This window comes from Symphalangus syndactylus, chromosome 22 (assembly GCF_028878055.3).
Source record: "Symphalangus syndactylus isolate Jambi chromosome 22, NHGRI_mSymSyn1-v2.1_pri, whole genome shotgun sequence".
NCBI lineage: Eukaryota > Metazoa > Chordata > Mammalia > Primates > Hylobatidae > Symphalangus > Symphalangus syndactylus.
In genome coordinates, this window is record NC_072444.2 from 9,898,725 (window position 1) to 9,922,931 (window position 24,207).

At 45.5% G+C, this 24,207-nt stretch overlaps 1 protein-coding gene, 1 long non-coding RNA gene and 1 other non-coding gene across 4 annotated transcripts in view; 1 reads left to right on the top strand and 2 right to left on the bottom strand.

Moving 5' to 3' along the window:
- The window catches only part of LOC134735618 (uncharacterized), a 290,658-nt gene that overhangs the window by 193,266 nt on the left and 73,185 nt on the right, over positions 1–24,207 (top strand). The window lies entirely within an intron of this gene.
- Positions 1,268–22,730, bottom strand: PPP1R8 (protein phosphatase 1 regulatory subunit 8). Of its 2 annotated transcripts, XM_063631511.1 has the most exons (8): positions 22,568–22,709; positions 20,623–20,683; positions 14,438–14,591; positions 12,061–12,281; positions 9,964–10,108; positions 6,171–6,235; positions 2,528–2,849; positions 1,268–1,404 (listed from the first exon to the last, which is right to left on the bottom strand). In XM_063631511.1, the coding sequence occupies exons 1-8, from the start codon at positions 22,621–22,623 to the stop codon at positions 1,292–1,294; spliced, it is 1,137 nt and encodes a 378-aa protein (XP_063487581.1). In that variant the 5' UTR covers positions 22,624–22,709; the 3' UTR covers positions 1,268–1,291. The 2 variants fall into 2 exon arrangements, with proteins under 2 accessions (XP_063487581.1, XP_055117333.1); XM_055261358.2 differs by lacking the exon at positions 1,268–1,404 and having other exon boundaries at positions 1,416–2,849; positions 22,568–22,730.
- LOC129472769 (small Cajal body-specific RNA 1) lies at positions 18,872–19,037 on the bottom strand. Its single transcript, XR_008654051.1, has one exon. It is a non-coding gene; the product is annotated as a small Cajal body-specific RNA 1 (non-coding RNA).

A 24,207-nucleotide genomic window follows, 5' to 3' on the forward strand; every position in this document is an offset into this window, starting at 1 on the left:
CACTTTGGGAGGCCGACATAGGCAGATCACGAGGTCAGGAGTTTAAGACCAGCCTGGCCAATATGGTGAAACCCCATCTCTACTAAAAATACCAAAATTAGCCAGGCGTGGTAGTGCGTACCTGTAATCCCAGGTATTCAGGAGGCTGAGGCAGAAGAATTGCTTGAACCCGGGAGGCAAAGGTTGCAGTGAGCCGAGACTGTGCCACTGTGCTCCAGCCTGGGTGACAGAGCAAGACTCCATCTCAAAAAAAAAAAAGAAAAGAAAAAAAATGCATGGCATAACCTTCTCATCAGGAAGAACTTTATCTCAACTATATCTAACATACTTTAACACAGTTCCAATAAGTTGTTCAGTTTGGACATTTTTTAAAGAACTACAGAACAGGCCAGACTCGGTGGCTCACGCCTGTAATCCCAGCACTTTGGGAAGCCAAGGCAGTTGGATCACCTGAGGTCTGAAGTTCGAGACCAGCCGGGCCAACATAGTGAAACCCCGGTACTAAAAATACAAAAATTAAAGGGTGTGCCACCCATGGACCAAGCATATCCCCACCTTAAACTCCGGATTCAGACTAGAGTTTCAGCCCTGTCTTCAGTACAGGGGGCTCATAGGGAAGTTAGTTTAGTCTGAGTCTCAGTTTTCTCATCTATAAAATGGGGATAAAAACAGAATTCCTCTTGGGGCTATGAGAATTAGATGACGTGCTGTAAATGGATACACGGTAGGTAGGTAGGCAGGTGCTCAGTGATTGTTCACTACCAACAGTAAAATCTTCACTATAACGAGAGGAAGGTATTGTCCTGATGAGGAGACTCATTTTTACAGACCCTGTGGGAAAGTCAACTCTTTGCACAAGCTGATGTTATTAATTCCTGTTCTTCAGAAGGTTGCTCCTGCTACGAGTCTGCACTTGACCCAAGGATCTGGAACCTAGCTGGCATCTTCATCCCAAAGTCACATGTAAGTCTCACACACAGTATACTTACTGCAAATGAGATTCCGTATGCAGGCATATTCCTTCAATTCAAATTCTTGCTGAAATCCCTCCTAAACTTACTTACCTTTAGCCTCCGTTTGCTCCTGTGTCACCAAGCTATGGCTCAAATGCACAGAGCTCTAACCGCAGGGTGGGTGATAGGGCTTATGCAAACGCCCTAAAGCCCGGTCTCCTGTCATGAGGTCTCCTGATGAAGGGCACCAAGCAGTTCCGAACCAACGCTGCTTTGTGATGCTTCAGTCTGGGAACTAGATTCTCTCATTAGAATTTCCACAATCATTTAGGGCATCTTTATTTGTAATATAATGGGGATGGAGCACTGCCTCCCAAGCCCAGTGACCGTGCCTTTAGCAAACATTCCCAGACGGCAGTGCCAATCAGTGACTGAGAGACAGATTCACAGCCTGCACCCAAATGACAAAAGTTACGTTTAATTTACAATGTAATAAAGATTACAGGTAAAAAGCTACACATAAAGCATGAAAAGGCCTATTACACAAATGTACAAATCTCTGTACAAAGCTTGTATCGATGTTTCCTAACTTTGTCTCCTATGTTCGTTAGCCAGGTCTAGTCTTGGAGCTCTGAATAACCAGAGCTCTCAATTGAGGGGGGAAAGAGCCTCCAAACTGACATCTAAAAATTCCTCTTAGAGACACCAGTTACTTCCAAACAAATCTTTCCCTTTTTAATTTGAATTACCCCAACTGGTCATATCCTTTGAAAATTGCCTTCATAATACACTTAAAAGTAATGCCTTAGAGTAGAGGACAGTACTCTGGAATTAAATAAGAAACTTCAGCAAGTGGAGTGCTCAGGTTTGACAGGAAAAACAGGTAAATTTCAAACAATACTGTAAGTTAAAACTATAAACCTGTTGTCTATGGCACCAGTCACAGATGAAGGAAAATAAAAATGTTTTCATTCCAACAGGAAGGACAAAAGAGAAAAGCCTATTGGACCTCAAAACCACTGACCCAAGGAAATATTTTTTAGTTTAAATCTCAGCTTAGCTGCAGAATTCTAAGCCTTCTTTTTGATCAAACTGAGATCTATGGCAACCCTTCTGCTACCTGGGACTTGCGAGGATAGTGAATATAAATTAGGCTGCTGGACCCCCAAGGCTGGTGATGCTACTGTAACCTCTACAGCTCTGGATTCAACCTGAGGGCCTGGGATATGTGACTTTACATAAAAATGATCCTAGAAAGTGGGAGAAAGAAAGGAGGTAGTGGAAGGCCTAGGAAAGAGCCAGGGCAGTCTACTGAAAAGGATGTAAGAAGCCTTTCTCTACACTGCAAGTGTTGTGAAGACAGGTCTTTATGGGCGATTTCAACCCCACCCCCAATTGTCATATTACATGGTTAGGATGCCAGGAGACATTCTGAAAGACGATACCGCACACATGGAAAGTTTTTCTCCCTAGTTCATTAGCTCCCCATCACCCTTCCACCCCATTCCCACCCAATCCCGCCCTTCTCCATGACCAAAAATATCAAATCAGTAAGGAAGGTGTGGGCTTCTTGCCTGGCCAAGCCTCTTTTGCATATTTCTTCTTCTTGGGTTCATTTACAGCTTCAGGGTTATAGACTGCAGGGTTTGGTGCAGGGTTCATGTTCACTGCTGATGGCACAACAGGAGTCAAGTCCACATCAGGGGCAAGGTTTGGGTATGGCATGGGCAAGCCACCGATGAGTGCTGTCCCATGGATGCCATGCGGCTGGGAGCCTGCTTCACTGTGTGTGGGGGGCAGGCCCCCGTAGAGTCCTCCGCTGAAGGCAAAGTTCTGCATGCGCCTGCTCCCTGATTCCTCCAGGCCCAGGGAACCAGGGCCCTCCACACGCTTCTTCTACAGTTCACGATGAGGAGAGGGGAGAGATTGGAGAGAGAGGACAAGAGGTGAGGCCCAAGAGTGGTTAGCTTTTTCTATTTCAGCCTTAGAAAAATGGCTTTGGGAAAGGTTCCTAACTTCTAGCCTATTCTCCTTTCCGGACAACCTATTCATGATGTTGAAATCTTACGGTTTGAAGAGACCTTCTAGTCATCTACGATGCTTCCCAAACACTGCTCCATAGCAAAGTTTTCCCCACCCCACATCAGCCAAGAAGGATGGTGTTGCGAGTTTTACATAAAGTAAAACATATCCATTTTAATGACTATTCTTTATCCTAAAGTCACATAGCTCACTTTCTTATTTCATATTAAAATGCCCTTTTAGGAGGAACACATGAGATCAGGAGTTCGAGACCAGCCTGGCCAACATGGCGAAACCCCATCTCTACTAAAAATACAAAAATTAGCCAGACGTGGTGGCAGGTGCCTGTAATCACAGCTACTCAGGAGGCTGAGGCACAAGAATCACTTGAGGCAGAGGTTGCAATGAGCTGAGATGGTGCCACTGCACTCCAGCCTGGGTGACAGAGTGAGACTCTGTCTCAAAAATAAAAAACATTTAAAAAAAAATCCCTTTTAGGAAATGGAAACGATAAAAGATGGCAATAGATATTTTTCCTTTTTTTGAGGGGGAAAAAATGTGGTATCTCCATGTTTGGTGTTCAATTTTTTTTTTTGAGACAGTTTCGCTCTTGTTGCCCACAGGCTGGAGTGTAATGGCTCGATCTCAGGTCACAGCAACTTCCGCCTCCCGGGTTCAAGCCATTCTCCTGCCTCAGCCTCCGGAGTAGCTGGGATTACAGGCATGCGCCACTATGCCTGGCTAATTCTGTATTTTTAGTAGAGACGGGGTTTCTCCATGTTGGTCAGGCTGGTCTCGAACTCCCGACCTCAGGTGATCGGCCCGCCTCGGCCTCCCAAAGTGCTGGGATTACAGGCGTGAGCCACCGCACCCGACCTGGTGTCCAATTTTTAAACATTAATCTGAGAGCAAAACCAATCTACAGTGAAGAAAGTATTTACTGGCTGCCTGGGCCTGGGAGTGGGCTGCTGCAAAGGGCTACGAGGCAACTTTTTGGAGTGAGGGAAATCTTCTGTATCTTGATTATGGTGGTGATTACACATATATTTGCCAAAACGATACATGTAAATGTGTAGATTTTATTATATGTAAATTATACTGCAATAAAATTGACATAAAACTATACACCTGTTGATTTTGTACTTTAGTGACAAGAAAACATTCCAAAGAAATAACAACAACAAAAAAAGCTCAAGGGGCATTATGGAGTCCCACAGAAAAACATCTACTTTTCCACACTAGACTAAAGTTCATGAAACATTCTCCTCACTCCTATACTCCTTTTGGATTAAACAAAGTCTAAGCAGGAACTCTGACAGACCTTACTTAGTCTAATATATTTTAGAGATTTTGTTTTATAAAAAGTAAAACTTTCTTTTTTTTTTTTTTTGAGACAGATTCTTGCTTTGTTGCCCAGGCTGGAGTGCAGTGGCGAGATCTCGGCTCACTGCAAGCTCCGCCTCCCGGGTTCACGCTATTCTCCTGCCTCAGCCTCCTGAGTAGCTGGGACTACAGGCGCCCGCCACCACACCCAGCTAATTTTTTGTATTTTTAGTAGAGACGGGGTTTCACCGTGTTAGCCAGGATGGTCTCGATCTCCTGACCTCGTGATCCGCCTGCCTTGGCCTCCCAAAGTACTGGGATTACAGGCTTCAGCCACTGCGCCCGGCCAAAAGTAAAACTTTCTATATCATCTCTAACCTGCATTTTGTAATCACCTTCTGAATATTAACAGGGATCTCACTACTCTTAAGGGGAGGTTTGTTGCTGTCTGGACAGTTCTAGCTATCTGGTAGTTCTTCCACATGTTGAACGATCGGAGCACCTCTGTAACTTCTACCTCTTGGTTCTTCAACATACGATCTTTTTTTTTTTTTAGATGGAGTCTCGCTGTCTCCCAGGCTGGAGTGCAGTGGCACAATCTCGGCTCAATGCAAGCTCCGCCCCCCAGGTTCACGCCATTCTCCTGCCTCAGCCTCCCGGGTAGCTGGGACTACAGGCACCCACCACCATGCCTGGCTAATTTTTTTTTGTATTTTCAGTAGAGACAGGGTTTCACCATGTTTGCCAGGATGGTCTCGATCTCCTGACCTTGTAATCCGCCCGCCTCGGCCTCCCAAAGTGCTGGGATTATAGGTGTGAGCCACCACACCCAGCCAACATACTTATCTTTAAACTTAATCCACATCTGGGCTGACATTCCTATCTGTGCCATTGCCACTCATAAAATAAAGGCAGGACAAACTGTGTGGTATTGCAATAATGCATTTCCTCCACCTAATAGCTTACTTTGAGTCCGAAGAGAAAGGCCAAAGGAAGGTGGGCCTCTCTCTGCACCCCTCTGGAAAATGAATTTACAGATTCGCATTGCACATTATTTACATGAAACATCAAGCTGGCTAGTTACCTACAGCCTTTCTCTGTGGTACTCCAGGATTCCCTAAACATAGATTTCATTTCCACAGAATGAGAAATGGGAGAGGAGCATGGTATGTATTTTAAAATTAAGCACTCACTCAACAGCACATAAAGAGCAGGTTATTTTTTTTTTTTTTGAGACGGAATCTCGCTCTGTCGCCAGGCTGGAGTGCAGTGGCGCGATCTCAGCTCACTGTAACTTCTGCCTCCCTGGTTCCAGCGATTCTCCCGCCTCAACCTCCCAATTAGCTGAGACTACAGGAACATGCCACCACGCCCAGCTAATTTTTGTATTTTTAGTAGAGACAGGGTTTCACCATGTTGGCCAGGATGGTCTCAATCTCTTTTTTTTTTTTTTTTTTTTTGAGACAGAGTCTTGCTCTGTTGCCCAGGCTGGAGTGCAATGCTGCAATCTTGGCTCCCTGCAACCTCCACCTCCCAGGTTCAAGCGATTCTCCTGCCTCAGCTTCCTGAGTAGCTGGGATTACAGAGGCCTACCATCACGCCCAGCTAATTTTTGTGTTTTTAGTAGAGACAGGGCTTCACCATGCTGGCCAGGTTGGTCTTGAACTCCTGACCTCAGGTGATCTGCCTGCCTTGGCCTCCCAAAGTACTGGGATTACAAGTGTGAGCCACTGCGCCTGGCCTCAATCTCCTGACCTCTTGATCTGCCTGCCTTGGCCTCCCAAAGTGCTTGGATTACAGGCATGAGCCAACGTGCCTGGCCTAAAGAGCAGGTTTTAAAACAGACTGTATGGCATTTCATGTGCTTCCTACCTTGACTGGGACCACTGCAGTTTGCACCATGTTCCTGAATCGACCAACGGACGGATCCACATCCTCTGCAAAAAGAGAAGAGGGCAGGGTTGGGTTGGTACTTTACTGGGAGGAATAAGGGCACAGGGGTCACTGCAAACAAACCATCACCACAACTCATATTAAAATTGTAAAACACAGAGAGTGCTTCCTGGGTGCTGGGCACTGTGCTAAATCCTCACAAAGACCCTGTGACGTAGGTACTACCACAAACAACATTTAGTAGATGAGAAAGCAAACTGAGGCTTGGAGGAGCAAAGTGACTGGCCCAGTTGCTCTGGTGGAGAGGACAGTAGCCAGGACTTGAGTCCAAGTAGTTCAAAACAGGCCTGTGATCTGCACCACTGTGCTGTGCTGCCTTCCCCCAAGTTCTTTTCCATTCTGTATAACTCCCTCTTTTGAGGGGAAAGAAGAGTAGACATTATCAGTTCCATATCAGTGACAAAACAATGACATGTCAAGAGGTCACATATCAAATGCCTTGCTAATGCCTGCTTATTAGCAAAAAAACAGATTTTGGTTTCATAGCCAGGGCTTCAAACTGAACCTGGCCTTTTGACTTGAACGGCCTGAACTGCATATAAGCCACTAAAGGCTCTGATGCCCCTGTCTACACAGGAAATGAAGAGCAAGATACTGTCCCACCCCTGATGAACTCACAGTCACAGGGCCAGATAGGCTACAACACAGGTGCTTCAAGAGAAGTGCACAACAGTGTTTCTGGAGCACAGAGGGGATGACTGGGCTGGATCACCAAGGATGGTGGAGTTTTCTCACTGAAGGTTGAATGTGTGGAAACAGGCAGAGGCACCAACTTATGTACTACTAGAGAAAACTACTCCAAGCCCCAGTTAACTTAATATAGTGATAGAGAAGGAATCATTTCCCTAATAGATGTTGTAATCTTATTTTCTTTTTTTTTTTTTTTGAGACGGAGTCTCGCTCTGTCGCCCAGGCTGGAGTGTAGTGGCGCGATCTCGGCTCACTGCAAGCTCCGCCTCCCGGGTTCACGCCATTCTCCTGCCTCAGCCTCTCCGAGTAGCTGGGACTACAGGCGTCCGCCACCACGCCCGGCTAATTTTTTGTATTTTTTTAGTAGAGACGGGGTTTCACCTTGGTCTCGATCTCCTGACCTCGTGATCCGCCCGCCTCGGCCTCCCAAAGTGCTGGGATTACAAGCGTGAGCCACCGCGCCCGGCCTGTAATCTTATTTTCAATGAGGTTGCTTGTTATTGAAAGGAACACTCCTAGCCGGGCACGGTGGCTCACGCCTGTAATCCCAGCACTTTGGGAGGCCGAGGCAGGCAGATCATGAGGTCAGGAGATCGAAACCATCCTGGCTAACACAGTGAAACTCTGTCTCTACTAAAAAATACAAAAAATTAGCTGGGTGTGGTGGCAGGCACCTGTAGTCCCAGCTACTCGGGAGGCTGAGGCAGGAGAATGGCGTGAACCCGGGAGGCAGAGCTTGCAGTGAGCCGAGATCACACCACTGCACTCCAGCCTGGGCGACAGAGCGAGACTCCGTCTCAAAAAAATAAATAAATAAAATAAAGAAACGAAAAGAAAGGGAGGGAGGGAGGGAGGGAGGGAGGGAGGGAAGGAGGGAAGGAAGGAAGGAAGGAAGGAAGGAAGGAAGGAAGGAAGGAAGGAAGGAAGGAAGGAAAGAAGGAAGGAAGGAAGGAAGGATTCCCAGAAATCCCTTTGGAAAACAAAGAATCACTATTTAATTTGAGTAATTATAATTAGCCCCTGGTTTACTTAAGTCTGGATTTTCATATATTAGGATCCATGCCTTTGAAGAGGACACTCTGGTATTATGTTCACCATCAATCTATGCTCAATGAACAAATGGCTTCTATATAGAAGAGAAAGGAAAAAAATATCCAAGCTCATTAAGAGACAATGTCTCTGAAAAGGTATCCCAATCATCTCTCATGGCCCCTCTGGTTTCAGAGCCTGTGCTCTTAATCACTGTGCTATACTGCCTGAACACATTTCCCTAAGAAAGCTCGAGGGCACTAATTTTCTTTCTTTTTTTTGAGACAGAGTCTTGCTCTGTCACCCAGGCTGGATTGCAGTGGCGCCATCTAGGCTCACTGCAAGCTCCGCCTCCTGGGTTCACGCCATTCTCCTGCCTCAGCCTCCCAAGTAGCTGGGACTACAGGTGCCCACCACCACGCCCGGTTAATTTTTTGTATTTTTAGTAGAGATGGGGTTTCACCGTGTTAGCCAGGATGGTCTCGATCTCCTGACCTCGTGATCCACCCACCTCGGCCTCCCAAAGTGCTGGGATTACAGGCGTGAGCCACCGCGCCCGGCTGAGGGCACTAATTTTCAATGAGAAAAACAGAGCAGATCAGATCCTCACTCCTGAAAGAGACTTAAGAAATCTGTCTAGTCCAGTGGTTCCCAAATTGCTGGCTGTTGTACAAACAGGAGCTCATTAAAAAATATAAATTTTGGGTTGGGCGCGGTAGCTCACGCCTGTAATCCTAGCACTTTGGGAGGTCGAGGGCAGATCACTTGAGGTCAAGAGTTCAAAACCAGCCTGGCCAACAGTGAAACCCCGTCTCTACTAAAAATATAAAAAAATTAGCCGGGCGTGGTGGCAGGCGCCTGTAATCCCAGCTACTTGGGAGGCTGAGCAGGAGAATCACTCGAACCCAGGAGGCGGAGGTTGCAGTGAGCCGAGGTTGCGCCACTGCACTCCAGCTTGGGTGACAGAACGAGACTCTGTCTCAAAAAATAAATAAATAAAAATAAAAAATAAAAATTTCAGCCAGGCATGGGGGCTCATGCCTGTAATCCCAGTACTTCGGGAGACTGAGGCAGGAGGATCGCTTAAGCCCAGGAGTTCAAGACCAGCCTGGGCAACATGATGAAACCCCATTTCTACAAAACATATGACAATTAGCTGAGCGTGGTGATGTGCACCTGTTGTCCCAGATACTCAGGAGGTTGAGGTGGGAGGATCACCTGAGCCTGGGTGGTCAAGGCTGTAGTGAGCTGTGACTATGCCACTGCACTCTAGCCTGGGCGACAGAATGAGATCGTGTCTCACACACACACAAAAAAAAGAAAAACTAAAAAATATAAAAATGTCTAGGTCCAACTCTGGAAACTCTTTTTTGGAGACAGTCTCACTCTGTCACCCAGGTGCGAGTGCAGTGGCGCAATCTCAGCTCACTGCAACTTCTGCCTCCCAGGTTTAAGCGATTCTCCTGCCTCAGCTTCCCAAGTAGCTGGGACTGCAGGTGTGTGCCACCATGCCTGGCTGATTTTTGTACTTTTTGTAGACACGGTTCTGCCATGTTGGCCACCCTGGTCTTGAAATCCTGGCCTCAAGCAATCCACCAACTTCAACCTCCCAAAGTGCTGGGATTACAGGTGTGAGCCACTACGCCTGACCAACCACAGCTTTTTCTTTCTTTTTTCTTTTTTTTGTCACCTAGGCTGGAGTGCAGTGGCACAATCCCGGCTCACTGCAGCTTCTGCCTCCTGGGTTCAAGCGATTCTCCTGCCTTAACCTCCCAAGTAGCTGGGACTACAGGCGAGCACCACCACGCCCGGCTAATTTTTTATTTTTTTAATAGAGACGGGGTTTCACCTTGTTGGCCAGGCTAGTCTTGAACTCCTGACCTTAAGTGATCCACCCGCCTTGGCCTCCCAAAGCGCTAGGACTACAGGCGTGAGCCACTGCGCCCAGGCCAACCACAGCTTTTTCATCAGAATAAACTGGCAGATACCTCACCTGGGTTGATGATCTCATCATCCTCACTGAATGTCACCCGTGAGTTCTTCCTCTTCCTCTTTGGTCTTTGAATGTCCAGATTTCCCTCCTCAATGGTAAGGGTAGAAATCCGCTTGTTGTGGGCAGTGTTGAACTCTGTCAGGTTCTAGGCCAGGGTTCATACAGGAAAGACAGCAGTCAGTACAAAGGGAATCTGATGGAAAAAATCATACTAAATAAAGGTCAGGAAGGCATGAGGGGCTAATCTGGACCTCCAAAGGGAGTTGAGACGCCTCTGCATTTAGAGAAGATTCAGCCTGTCCCGAGACTACTAATACTAACAAGTCTCAAGTCTCATTAGAAAGAATGTGGAACACCCTCATTGGCGAGCGGAGCAGTGATATGCAAGAGGCGAAGGGCCTTGAGTCGAGAACAGCTCATCTGTGCAGATACCCACGAGTTGTGCTTTCTGTTGTTGCTGAAGAAAGGCTATCATGTCTTCATGCCCACAACAAGCTGAGAATTAAAAGGAAATGTGGCTGGGAGGAACGCCAAGAATTGTTTTTAAGTAACAAAATTGAGATGAAAAAGGACAACTGGCTGCTTCTTTCCTAGTAGCTTTCTCCTTTAAAATTAAGGACACTGCTAGTGCGCTTAATTTTTGGCGTTAGTATTTTGTCATGCCCCATCCTGTGTCTGGCCCCAGTTCTATTCATAACTATCTCAATAATTAACTTGGCCTTAGCTCTATTGCTTGCCTCTTCCCAATCCACTGAAATTATTCCTTTCTGGTACAAACCACCAGTTTGAGATATTCTAAATGTCTTAAGAATGAAGATCCAGGGAGTACCTAACATGCTGAACTAAAAGCCATGGAAGCATAACAGCAGCCTGGATAGAGGCGGCCTAAAGGGGAAATGGGCAACAGCAAGGTCCCTGGCTATGAAGCCACTTTTTCAAAACAAAACGACTTCTTAATTGTACAATTTCTCTCCTTTTTTTTTTTTTTTGAGACAGAGTTTCACTCTTGTTGCCCAGGCTGGAGTTCAATGACGCAATCTTGGCTCACCACAACCTCCGCCTCCCGGGTTCAAGCGATTCTCCTGCCTCAGCCTCCTGAGTAGCTGGGATTACAGGCATGTGCCACCACACTCGGCTACTTTTTTGTATTTTTAGTACAGATGGGGTTTCTCCATGTTGGTCAGGCTGGTCTCGAACTCCTGACCTCAGGTGATCCATCCACCTCAGCCTCCCAAAGTGCTGGAGTTACAGGCGTGAGCCACTGCGCTCGGCCTAAATTGTACAATTTCTATTGTGCTTTTCTTCCTAAGAGCAAGGAAACTGCCTTGGTGTACAGGAATAGTAAATGCAGGTGGGTGGTTAAGGACATGATTGAATTTGGTCTATCTGAACAGACCAGTCACACCAGTGCAGTGACAGATATGTAAAGGACTATAGCCACACCAAACTATCGGGGTCAGCCTCAAAAAAGGAAAACTTCTAGCACCTTAAAATTAAATCTTATAAAATTCATGGCCCTCAGGACAGCGAGGCCCATGGAAGAACAAAAGCAGTCTGGCTCTATTCAGAAAATTCCTGGGCTGTTCGGATAGCACCAAAAAAAGCTACATGAATGAATGAAAGTGTCAGTCTCTCTAAGCCAGTGCTGTCTGACAGAACTTTCTGTGAGGATGAAAACATTCTCTCTTTGCATTAGCCAACATAGCAGCCACTAGCCATATGTGACTACATAATACTTGAAATATTGTTAGTGGCTACCACATTGGACAGCATTAGCTCTAAGCAGTCAAGGGGCAGAGAAATGTAGCTTCCAGTCTTAGCTTCTAATAGTCAGTGAAGGTGCACAAAACAGCTTGAGGAGACTAGTGGCTGGGACTCAGCCCCCTTGTTAGGCCTGGTGATACACAACCAAATCCATACAATGTGGCTCTCTGAGAGGTGTCATGGCCGGCCACACCAGATTGCCAAAGGCCCATTACTGGACTCAAGAGAACCCCCTGCTGCTAAGTCACTGGCATTTCCAGCTACATAGAACAGCTATATACTCCAAAAACCAGGGTCCCCAAAGACAAAACAATGACATAAACAGGGAATTACATCAAGCTCAGTTTCCTCCTCTGGAAGCCCCAGTAAGCCCTTGAGTTCATCATCCTCTCCACCCATCTTCTCATCTCCTTTCACAGCCGACGGCAATGTCTGAGGCTTCTCGCGCAGAGTGTATGCCCTTGTGGACGCGCCAAATGAGACCGTGGAATCGATGGGGATTTGCTGAGGCTTGTGAGGTTCCAACCGAATGTGACCCAAGAAAGTGCCGTGTGCTGGGAATAACCAAATCAGAAACGTAAGGGGGAAAACAAAAACAACCTGAGTTTTACAAGGAAGAGTATGATCGCCAACTCTCTTATCAGGTCAGCTTCCCCCCAGCGCATCAGTTTTGCTTTTATGTCTGGTTTTAATTTATTTTAAAAATGCCATAGTCAGGATCATGGTCAGAAACTCCAGCTTTTTAAAAAATGAAAATGGCACTGGGTCCACCACATCCATCATGTGTTACAGTGAGAAGGAAACTCCCTCACTGAGCCTTGAATCTCCTCGGTGGGTTTCTTATATCCTCAGACCTGTTGTTCCCCCAAATAACAAATACCACTGCCCGTTCTCTGCTGCCATACAGGCTTGGCTCCATTCTGGGTCAAATAAGAATGGCTCCAACCCAGCAGAAGCCATGCCTCCCAAAGCAGGAGCTGAGCATCACTGTAGTTTTCCCTCTCCAGCCCCAAGTCAAAGGAATATAGAAATTGCTGGCCTGGCGCAGTTATGCTTAGGTTTTCCCCAGGACAAGAAAGAGCTTGGCTGAAACAGGTGCAATATCGATGCCAAAGCAAGCCAAAACCCCACTATAGATTCTGAATATTTTCCCCTGTTGGCATTCTGCATGTTATAAAATGGGAGAGAAAAGGTAAGTATTTGCGAGACAAAGCTCTCCAAGACCCTTATATAAGCAGATTAGGGTGATGTGTGAGTGTATGTTTCTGTGTGTGGTAGTAGGAGAGTGGTGGAGTCCAACATGACATGCCCAGGAAGCAGGACCCTTTACATTTTACACTGTGTTCACACATGGGCAAAATGAACAAACTTCAGGGCCCCATGCAGTTAAATCTCAATTGCATTTCTGTGGATTATCTTAGGCGAAGTTTAAACTCTTATTAATTGGTGTATGCTTATGGATACATCAATTAATTAATACTTATGGATTATCTTATTTTTATTTTTTTGAGGTAGGGCTTGCTCCGTCACCCAGACTGGAGTACAGTCATGCGATAATGGCTCGCTGCAACATCCACCTCCTGGGCTCAAACGATCCTCCCACTTAAGCCTCCCAAGCAGCTGGGACCATAGTGCACTCCACAATACAGGGCTAATTTTTTGTATTTTTTGTAGAGACGGGGGTCTCGTTACGTTGCTCATGCTGGTCTTGAACTCCTGGGCTTGAGAGATTCACTGACATCGGCCTCCCAAAGTGCTGGGATTACAGTTGTGAGTCACCATGCCTGGCCTTGCTTATGGAATTAAAACTGGTATTATTCATAGTCAAAGCAAAACAGAGATGGGATAAAGAACCGGAATAACGAAAATTTCAAGACGATCATTCTTCAAATGCCCTACATTGCTGCTCTATTACATTAATGGAGCTAGTCAGGGCTTCTGCTTAAACAGAATCACAGTTTATTACGGTCCTATAAACACTTGAACACACATGGTCCCTAGGTCCTGGGTGCCTTTTTCCTTTTCTTTTTAACTTTTTTGAGACAGAATCTTGCTGTGTTGCCCAGGCCAGAGTGCAGTGGCACGATCTCAGCTCACTGAAACCTTCCCCTCCTGGGTTCAAGCAATTCTCCTGCCTCAGCCTCCCGAGAAGCTGGAATTACAGGCATCTGCCGCCACCCCCAGCTAATTTTTGTATTTTTGGTAGAGGCGAGGTTTCACCATATTGGCCAGGCTGGTCTCAAACTCCTGGCCTCAAATGATTCGCCCACCTCGGCCTCCCAAAGTGCTGGGATTACAGGAATAAGCCACTGCACCCAGCTCTTTTTTGTTTGTTTTTAAAAGATGGGGTCTTGTTCTGTCACTCGGACTGCAGTGCAGTGGTGTGATCATAGCTCACTGCAGTCTTGAACTCCTGGGCTCAAGTGATCCTCCCGTCTCAGCTTCCTGAGTAGCTACAGGTGTGAGCCCCCACACCCAGCTTATATTTGCTTATTGATTCCTCCAGGACAGTGCTCCCCAAACCCCTCTTCTCTCCACTGTCAGTTAGCAATTATCTCAGGAAAATAGAAAAATCACAGAAATAGAGAAGGGTGGATTTAAAAACCAAGCATTAACTTTTTCCATAAAACATAATTTCAAAACTAAAGAACCCAAAGAGTATTTTCATACTGCCTAAAGGTGACATCTGAATTGGGAGGGAGTTACTTACTACTGTTGAGATCTATCAGGAAAACTCTCTTCAGATGCTTGTGGTAGACAAGTGCAGCATGGACCCGAGAGCAGGACTGGTGGTCGATGGTAAAGTCACACAAGTCAGGGTTTCTCCCAAATAAGTAATACTTCTTCTCATCAATAATCAGTTTCTAAATAAATATGAAATTAAATATTACTTAAATCTTGTTTCAACAGCATTTACCAAAAACTCTCCCAATCGAATACAGAATCTTGAGTAGATAAAATTCCTTTCCATTAGATTGAGTAATAACTCCATCTCCTTGCATCAAGAAAAGAAAAATAAATCCTTTCCAAGGAGAAAAAAATATCTCCTGTTATTCTTCAACATAAAGTACTCAGAATAGTTTACTAAAATAACATTTTTTGGAGAATGGATGGTAATTCATCTCCTCAATATAGTGTTTAATTGTCTAGTGTTGGTATGAAAATAACTTTTCTTTTTCTTTTTTGTTTATGAGATGGAGTCTCGCTCTGTTCCCCAGGCTGGAGTACAGTGGCATGATCTTGGCTCACTGCAACCTCCGCCTCCTGGGTTCAAACAATTCTCCTGCCTCAGCCTCCCGAGTAGCTGGGACTACAGGCGTGCACCATCATGTTCAGCTAATTTTTTTTTTTTTTGAGACGGAGTCTCACCCTGTCACCCAGGTTGGAGTGCAATGGCACAATCTTGGCTCACTGCAACCTCCACCTCCTGGGTTCAAGCGATTTTCCTGCCTCAGCCTCCCAAGCAGCTGGGATTACAGGCATGCGCCACCATGCCCGGCTAATTTTTTGTATCTTTAGTAGAGATGGGATTTTACCATGTTGGCCAGGCTGGTCTCAAACTCCTGACCTTATGATCCGCCCATCTCGGCCTCCCAAAGTGCTGGGTTACAGGCGTGAGCCACCGAGCCCAGCCTAATTTTTGTATTTTTAGTAAAGATGGGGTTTCATCATACTGGCCAGGTTGGTCTTGAACTCCTGACCTCGTGATCTGCCCACCTCGGCCTCCTAAAGTGCTGGGATTACGGGTGTGAGTCACCACGGCTGGCCAACTTCTCTCTTTTTTGAAACGAAGTCTCACTCTGTCGCCCAGTCTGGAGTGCAGTGGCACGATCTGGGCTCACTGCAACCTCCACCTCCCGGGTTCAAGCAATTCTCCTGTCTCAGCTTCCCGAGTAGCTGGGACTACAGGCACCCGCCACCACGCCCAGATAATTCTTTGTATTTTTAGTAGAGGTTTCACCGTGCTAGCCAGGATGGTTTCATTCTCCTGACCTCGTGATCTGCCCTCCTCGACCTCCCAAAGTGCTGGGATTACAAGCGTGAGCCACCCGCTGCGCCCAGCCTAACTTTTCTTAATTCTATTAGATATAAGTGGCCTGCCCTCAAGAGAGCAACAATTCTTTTTTTTTTTTTTTTTTTTGAGATGAGTCTCGTTCTATCACCCAGGCTGGAGTGCAGTGGTGCGATCTCGGCTCACTGCAAGCTCCGCCTCCTGGGTTCACACCATTCTCCTGCCTTAGCCTCCCGAGTAGCTGGGACTACAGGCATATGCCACCACGCCCAGCTAATTTTTTGTATTTTTAGTAGAGACGGGGTTTCACCATGTTAGCCAGGATGGTCTTGATCTCCTGACCTCATGATCCGCCTGCCTTGGACTCCCAAAGTGCTGGGATTATAGGGGTGAGCCACCGCACCTGGCCTGAGATCAACAATTGTATTAAGAGTGGCTGTCTTCTGAAAAAAGGTTCTGTTGGATCTTAATTTTAGATCAATTAGGAAACAAGAAGCACAATGCATGTCTATAAAGTAATAAGATTGCTTTTAGCCTAGTGAAACCGAAAAAAATGTAATAAGATTGCTTCTCAGAAAATAAACATTCAAATGTATATTTGGGAAAGGAATGAAGTGTAAACACCTATTTCTATTCTAAGCATGCTGCCATAGTCCCAAAGTATTTTTGTTTGTTTTTGAGACAGTCTCGTTCTGTCGCCCAGGCTGGAGTGCAGTGGTGCAATCTCAGCTCACTGCAGCCTCCACCTCCCAGGTTCAAGCGGTTCTCCTAACTCAGCCTCCTGAGTAGCTGAGACTAATGGCGCCCACCACCACACCCAACTAATTTTTGCATTTTTAGTAGAGATGGGGTTTCACCATGTTGCCCAGGCTGGTCTCGAACTCTTGCCCTCAGGTGAACTGCCAGCCTCAACCTCCCAAAGTGCTGGGATTACTGGTGTTAGCCACCGTGCTAGACCTGAGCTACATTTAGCTTTATAAAAAACTTGCTGGCTGGGTGCTGTGGCTCACACCTGTAATCCCAGCACTTTGGGAGGCTGAGGCAGGCAGATCACAAGGTCAGGAGATCAAAACCAACCTGGCTAACACAGTGAAACCCTGTCTCTACTAAAAATACACACACAAAAAAAATTAGCCAGGCGTGGTGGCGGGCGCCTGTAGTCCCAGCTACTCGGGAGGCTGAGGCAGGAGAATGACGTGAGCCCGGGAGGCGGAGCTTGCAGTGAGCCAAGATCGGGCCACTGCACTCCAGCCTGGGTGACGGAGCAAGACTCTATCTCAAAAACAAAAACAAACAAAAAAATAAAAATAAAACACTTGCTATACCTGTCCTTATACTTCTTTTAATCCTGGATCAGTAAAGCCTTTGCCACAGATCGGTTATAAACCGGACTGTTATAGATGAAGGACTCTAGACGAATTATTGCTGACGCTTCTTCCAGTGCTAGGGGTCTAGTAATCTAGTGTGAGCACTGGAGGAATAACTCTCATTTGGGTATGTTGTGTTTTTCCTTTCAACATGAGGTCTCATTAAACTCTAGTTCACATTTCACACTATACTCCTAAAATCCCTGAGAAAATACAGCACAAAGCTGAGTATGGTATAGTCAAGTTAGTACCAGGCTGGGAATCAAGAAGTTTGTATTTCATTCCTGGCTAAGTCCTTTAACTCACAATGGGCTACTATTCTCCCTTACAAAACCAAAAGATACACCTCAGGCAAGCACACTTTCAGCACTGATTACAGTAACAACTGCTAGGCGCTTCTATGCCACACACTATGCTATGAGTTTTACATTGTATCATTTCATCCTCACAACCACCCTATGAGGTGGGTAATACTATTCTCTTCCTATTTTTATAAATGACAAAATTGAGGCATAAAGAAATTAACATACTCAAGTTCACACAGTTAAGATACTTGTGGGCTGGGTTAGAAATTCAGATTTGTCTGGCTTCAGAGTCTAAGCTGTTTTAACCACATTATATATTTTCTTCATTCTACTTACATCAAAAAATGCACCATATGGCAAGGAATATTTTAAGGAGAGAGTAAGTACTGTGGGTCACACTCTTTTCCTTAAACAATCACTTAGCCAGTTTCTTTCAAGCTCAGCCTTAAGGTTCAATTAATTCAGGCTAGCTTGGATATGTGGGTCATCTCTGGGAAACCCTATCTGGCAGTGCCCATCTGCTGCTGGAAGAGCTTGTTCTGGGCCCACACTACTATGGAGAACCAAGATTCAACAACAGCCTGACAGCTCAGTCAGTCACCTTCATGTCTGCTTTGACCCAAGGTTTTTAAGACTTGAGTTAAAAATAAGACATTATTTCAGGATTAAGAGAGAGCTCAGAAATTTCAACAACTCGTTCTCTCTAGGTAATAGCTATTCGGGCTGAATCTCATTGCACTTCTCATTCATATTTATATGCACATGGATTATGCTGTCACAAACTTAAATTTGCTAACCACAGTGCTCACAGATTGTGCTGAAGTAACATGAAAGACCACCAGCTCTTGGGTTCTAAAATAACAATGACTAAATTTCTATGAATCTAGGGTGCCAAAAGACATACTAGAGATTTAGGGATTTCTTTTGAGAGGAAAAAAAAGAGGGCCTCCAAATTAAATGTACACATTCAGTATTAAAGGCACCCCAATTACAGAAATGTTAAAATGTATGAATTCTTTTTTTGAGATGGAGTCTTGCTTTGTTGCCCAGGCTGCAGTGCAGTGGCGCAATCTCCACTCACTGCAACCTCTGCCTCCTGGGTTCAAGCGATTCTCCTGCCTCAGCCTCCCAAGTAGCTGGGATTATAGGCGCGTGCCACTGCACCTGGCTAATTTTTTTATTTCTAGTAGAGATGGGGTTTTGCCATGCTGGCCAGGCTGGTCTTGAACTCCTGACCTCAGGTGATCTCCCAAAGTGCTGCGAGGCCAGGTGTGAGCTGCCACCGTGCCTGGCCAAAATGTATGGAATTTTAACAGAAAACAGTATGTCTTAGAACCAAGGAAATGTGTGAGATGTTGAACAATGTGCTGCTTCTGTCCAAGTGAATGAAATAATGCACTGGCTTTCAACAGTCACTAAAGCCATAGCTTCTTGACTAGCTATGGCCAGTACCGCTATCCAGTTGTGCCTCTGAGTTATAACTCAGAGTGTATCTTTACACACTGGGCTTAACAGACTCATGGCTTTTGTTTTAATATTGCACTTCTTAAACCCAGCTATCACAACACATCACGAGCCTTTGACACAAGGCTGGGATATAGATAGCTCGGTTAGTATCAAGTGCTGATCAAGTTTAAATCTAAAAATAAGCACATCTCAGGTCTACGCCTCCCAAGAATACAGTGATGTCTAAGGATTGTAACTTGACAACTTTGTGGCAACTGAGCACACTTAACCAGATCGAAAGAGAACATTATCAGCTAATAGAAACCAGTGATCAGAGGAGTGTCTGGCAAGTTAAGAGTGTTTTGAAAATATAATACCAATTATTCCACAAAGGAATGTGATGTTATCATTAAGACTAGGCAACCCTGTCTGTTTCTTCCTGTTGCAAACTAAAGATTTGCTAAATTCTAGTAATAAAACAGATCCCTATATGTCTTCAAGCTTTGTGCTATTTAGCAACAAATATTTTGTAACTGTGGAACAATCTATAGTAAAAAAGGTTTTACAGATATTTTAGCTAAATTATTTCTTTGAATAATCTTGAGGTTTTAAATCTTTAAGAGAGAAGAACCCATGACAAAGGGGCTGTCTGTGACTGGCTGAGTCCATGATGTATTCATAACAGGAGAAATCATTAAAACTCGTGCATGCCTTAATACTTTGCAAAATACCTGGTTATCTCTACAACATCCCAAAAGTGACAACAATATATTCACAGAGTAACCTTCAAAAGATCTCAGATAGCTTTTCAATCTAGCAACCATGGAACTGCAACATTTTTATTAAATACCAAAAAACCACAATGAAAAAACTGCATTCAATAATGGGGCCTTGAATCTAAATTCTAGCTGAACTAGCAAATATAAAATTGGTCTAATACAGGGAGACTCACGGCTACATGGTCATAGTGGGCTTAATATACATCTTTTGGAAAATAAATAATACCATAAGGATTATAAAAAATTTACGCAAACTAATAGCTAATAAAAACTCATGTTCTCTTCAGCTCCTATCTGGTGTTCTCTCTAGAGGCTTGTATAAAAGCTGGAATTCTGCTAAACTTTTATAGTACTTAATTCAAATATAATTATGTAATTTTTTGGTGCGATTCTGTTTCTCCCACTGGATGACTTGAGGAGAGAAATCATGTTGGTTTTGCTTACTGCTGCAATCTGTATGCCAAGCACAGTAACTGGCACATAGTAAATACTCAATACATGTTTTGAAAGAATCAATTAATGAATTTCACCACAATTCCATTATCTTTTTGAGTAAGTGTCTTAGTTTACCACACTTCTTATAAGGAGTTGGGCCTGAATCTCTTAAAATTAACTTAGAAGTTAAACTCATATATATCATTCACTTTCCTCAGTTATTGCATACCTTGCACGGTTTACACAACTCCATGTACTCGGGGAGAGGGAATTAACCAAGCTAACAGGGCTTCCAGTTTGACTGGGGCCCACAGGACCCATGGCCCATTAAAACCCTTCATTTGAGAGAAGTCACAAAAAATTGAGTGTCTGTGGTAGATATAAGCTTTAAATGTGTGATGTCACCATGTGCTTTTAACAGAAAAAAAAAATCAGGATGAAAGAAAGTAGCACTGCTGGAAAACAAAGCACAGGGGAGGGGGTGGAAAAGTGAGTCACTGGCAAAAATCTTTAGTGTGGTGGGCAAAAAAGGAAGACACGTATTTCCATACCTCAATTAGTTTGTCTCCTTTGACTACATCCAGATGTAAACCGGGAGGGGGCTTACCTGCCCTAAAAAATAAAAATAGAAAAAAGCATTTTCAGGATGAGTTTATAAATGCTATTTACAACCATTGTCCCATTCAACATTGCAGCTCTCCTACCAGCCTATAATTAGTTCATGTTAAAACAGAAATGTCATCCACTTCACTGTTATTACAGCTCCATTCTACGTTTGACACTTACTTCCCTAGTGATTCAATTGCTCTGAAACAGATTTTAGTGGATCTGTATTTAGAACGGCACCAAGAAACCTATATTTTAACACTGGATCTTCACCTCAGAGAAAGAGCTGCGTGGTGAGTACAAATACGATAGCTGGGGTGGTCTGGTCACCTGGAGTTTGAATCTGAAATCTACCCCTACTCTAATATCATATAAAGACCGAATAAATTAGTTGCTGTTTGGGGCCGATCAAGATTAGTCTCAGCACAGAGTAAGCAAAGAGTATTGTCCTGAGCTCTGAGACCAAATCAGAGGTGCATAATTAGGGTACTAGGGCAATTCAAAATCATGCCCCATGAAACCAGATACCAAATGAATATGTTACCCTTGAAACAGGTCTTTCTACAACAGCATGATTAGGGGAAGTTTCCTCTATATCCTACAGCCATACCATTCAAGGGAGACTCACATATGTCAAAGCACCTAACGGTGCCTGGTACCTACCAGACCCTAAGGAAAGGGTAGGTGATCTCAAAAACAGTGCTTTCTAACTATGTTTGCTGTCCTGGCCCAAATGTGAAATCAATACAGCGAGGGATCAAAATGGATACAGAATTTGTAGACTGAAGCAACTATTACAAAAGTGCAAAGCGATCCAGAAAATAGCCACACATTTGCTTGCTTTTTGGGTTTGCTAATTTGAAGTTAGAAAAAAGAACCACCTCACCAGAACCTTTAATTTGCACATGAAAAAACGTATCCTTGTCCAGCTAACTGAAGATGCAACACAGTCATCTCACAATCCTGCCCCAACCCCTCCTCTATGGAAAGGACAACGCACCGGACAAAAGGCCATTTTGTCCAGGAAAAAGGAGGAATGTTACATCCAAAACATACTTTCTGAATTCCTACTATGTGCCTGACTCAGGCCTAGAAGCTGGGAATACAAAGATGCAGTCTTTGCCCTTGAGGATGGCAATACAACGGGAGACAGAGACAAGTAACAAACAATACACTGCGACGAGCTACAGCAGAAAAAAACTCTTAATTCAGAAGCGTTTCCTTGTAAGGTAATTCATATTTATTCAACTTGTACCCTACTCAAAGACCAAATGAAATTATTTCATTATTCCCAAGAACTTTCGAAGGGATAAAAAGGGTTCATGCCAACCATTACTAATGCCTACTCGTGCCACAGACTAGGAGCTCCCTGAGGGCAGGGATGGCGCTAACCTACCCTCGTGTTCTCTGTGGCAAACAGACAAGTGCCGCACGAGGGATGCAGCAACCACAGAGGGATGCAGCAACCACAGAGGGATGCGGGGCTCGGAGGTAGGGTTGGGGCCGGGGCTGGCTCGAGCGCGCTCGGGACGTACAGGAAGGGGCCAGGTACGATGCTCCACTAGAGCATCAGGCACTCAGTCAAGAGTTGGGCTTAAGTTCTGGCTAAGGCCTTGAAGCGCTCCGGTGACTGGCTAATCGCTCAAAGGGGCTGCCTAAGAGAGCGCCTTTGAGCCCCCAACCCCGCGTTTCTTCAGTTCCTGGGCCTGGGCTCCAGGCTCTCGGTTCTTCAACACGTCGCCCGGCCCGGTGCAGCGAACAGTTTTTCCTCAACCATTCCAGGGTTTCTGAGCCGTTCGGCTCGCAGCAGAAAAGTAAAAAAAGAGCCGCCCTTCCAGCCCAGGCTAGCTCCGGCCGGGCCACTCTAGCCCTGGCCGCCCCGCCACTCACCAGGTTGGGCAGTCGAACAGCGGGAGGCTAGAGCCGGAGTTCGCGGCTGCCGCCATCTTGCGTCTCCCCCTCCCATTTGGCGGGCCCGAAGCACGCCGGGAAACTGGAAGACCGAGCAGGGAAAAGCGGCATCCCAGCAGCCTGTGCGTACGCACGCTCACGCACGCACGCACGTACGGGGGGCGGTGCTTCTAGTGGGGACAGGGAGTAGCTTTTGGGGTTTTGTTTTTTTTTTCAGCGTTTGTGCGAGTTGGCTGTCTCTGGAAGTCTCCAGTGGTTAGGGTTTTCCTTGGCCAGGAGGTGTCAAAGGAAAAGGGGCTTTGTAGGGAGGGGAGTCAGTCTCCCCCTACGTCCTCCTGCAAACGCTTCTTGGCTCTAAAATCTTGGGACTAAGCCGGGCGCGATGGCTCACGCCTGTAATCCCAGCACTTTCGGAGGCTGAGGCGGGCGGATCACTTGAGGTCGGGAGTTTGAGACCAAGCCTGACCAACATGGTGAAACCCCGTCTCTACTAAAAATACAAAAATTAGTCGAGCGTAGTGGCACACGCCTGTAATCCCAGCTACTTGGGAGGCTGAGGCAGGAGAATCGCTTGCACCCGGGAGGCAGAGGTTGCAGTGAGCCGAGATCGCGCCATTGCACTCCAGCCTGGGCAACAGAGCGAGACTCCGTCTCAAAAAAGAAAAGAAAAGAAAAAATCTGGGGACTACATCCTCCTCCAGCGTTTAGGTTAAGACCGTCAGCCTTTTGCCCTCAAAGCAGAGAAGCTAAAGGGCAAAACTCGGAGATTGGAGTGATTATTGTTTCTCCTCATCCAGCCCTTCTCCAAAAAGTGGCACCCTACTCACTTTTTTCTAATCCACGTTTAGGCCTGTAGATTATCAGGGAATCTGCATTAGGGGTCACCTGGTCTGTTTATGAAAACTCTGGACAAGCTGGAGCCAGGAGCAGGGGTCCAAATCATCACTGCTTGGCTCAAATGGTTAATTTTTTAAAAAAGGAGTTTTTGCTTTTGCTTATAGTGCAAGGAAGCATTAGGATTGCTGGTTTGCTCTAGATCACCAGCTGGCTTTAAGAGGCCATTAGCAGGGCCTCTGGTTTTAATGACATTGTCTGTTGAGCACTTACCTGGGCAAGTATGTATTTTATATGGATCATCTCATTTAACCCTGACAATGCTCTTGAGTTAAGTATTGTTATAATTCCAGAGGAGAGGCTCAGAGAGATTGAGTTGCCCAGCTTCACCCTAGAACAAGTGGTGAGTGGGATCAAAAACCTAAACCTATGTGATACCAAAGGCCGTGCTCATGAATCACTATTCTCTCTCACACTTCGATGTTGGTATAATTATATTTATTAGCATGCAACTGATGCCCCTCTTTTTCACTTTTTTTTTTTTTTTTTTTTTTTGAGACGGAGTCTCTCTCTGTCGCCCAGGCTGGAGTGCAGTGGCATGATCTCAGCTCACTGCAAGCGCCGCCTCCCGGGTTCACGCCATTCTCCTGCCTCAGCCTCTCCGAGTAGCTGGGACTACAGGCGCCCGCCACCACGCCCGGCTAATTTTTTGTATTTTTTAGTAGAGACGGGGTTTCACCGTGGTCTCGATCTCCTGACCTCGTGATCCGCCCGCCTCGGCCTCC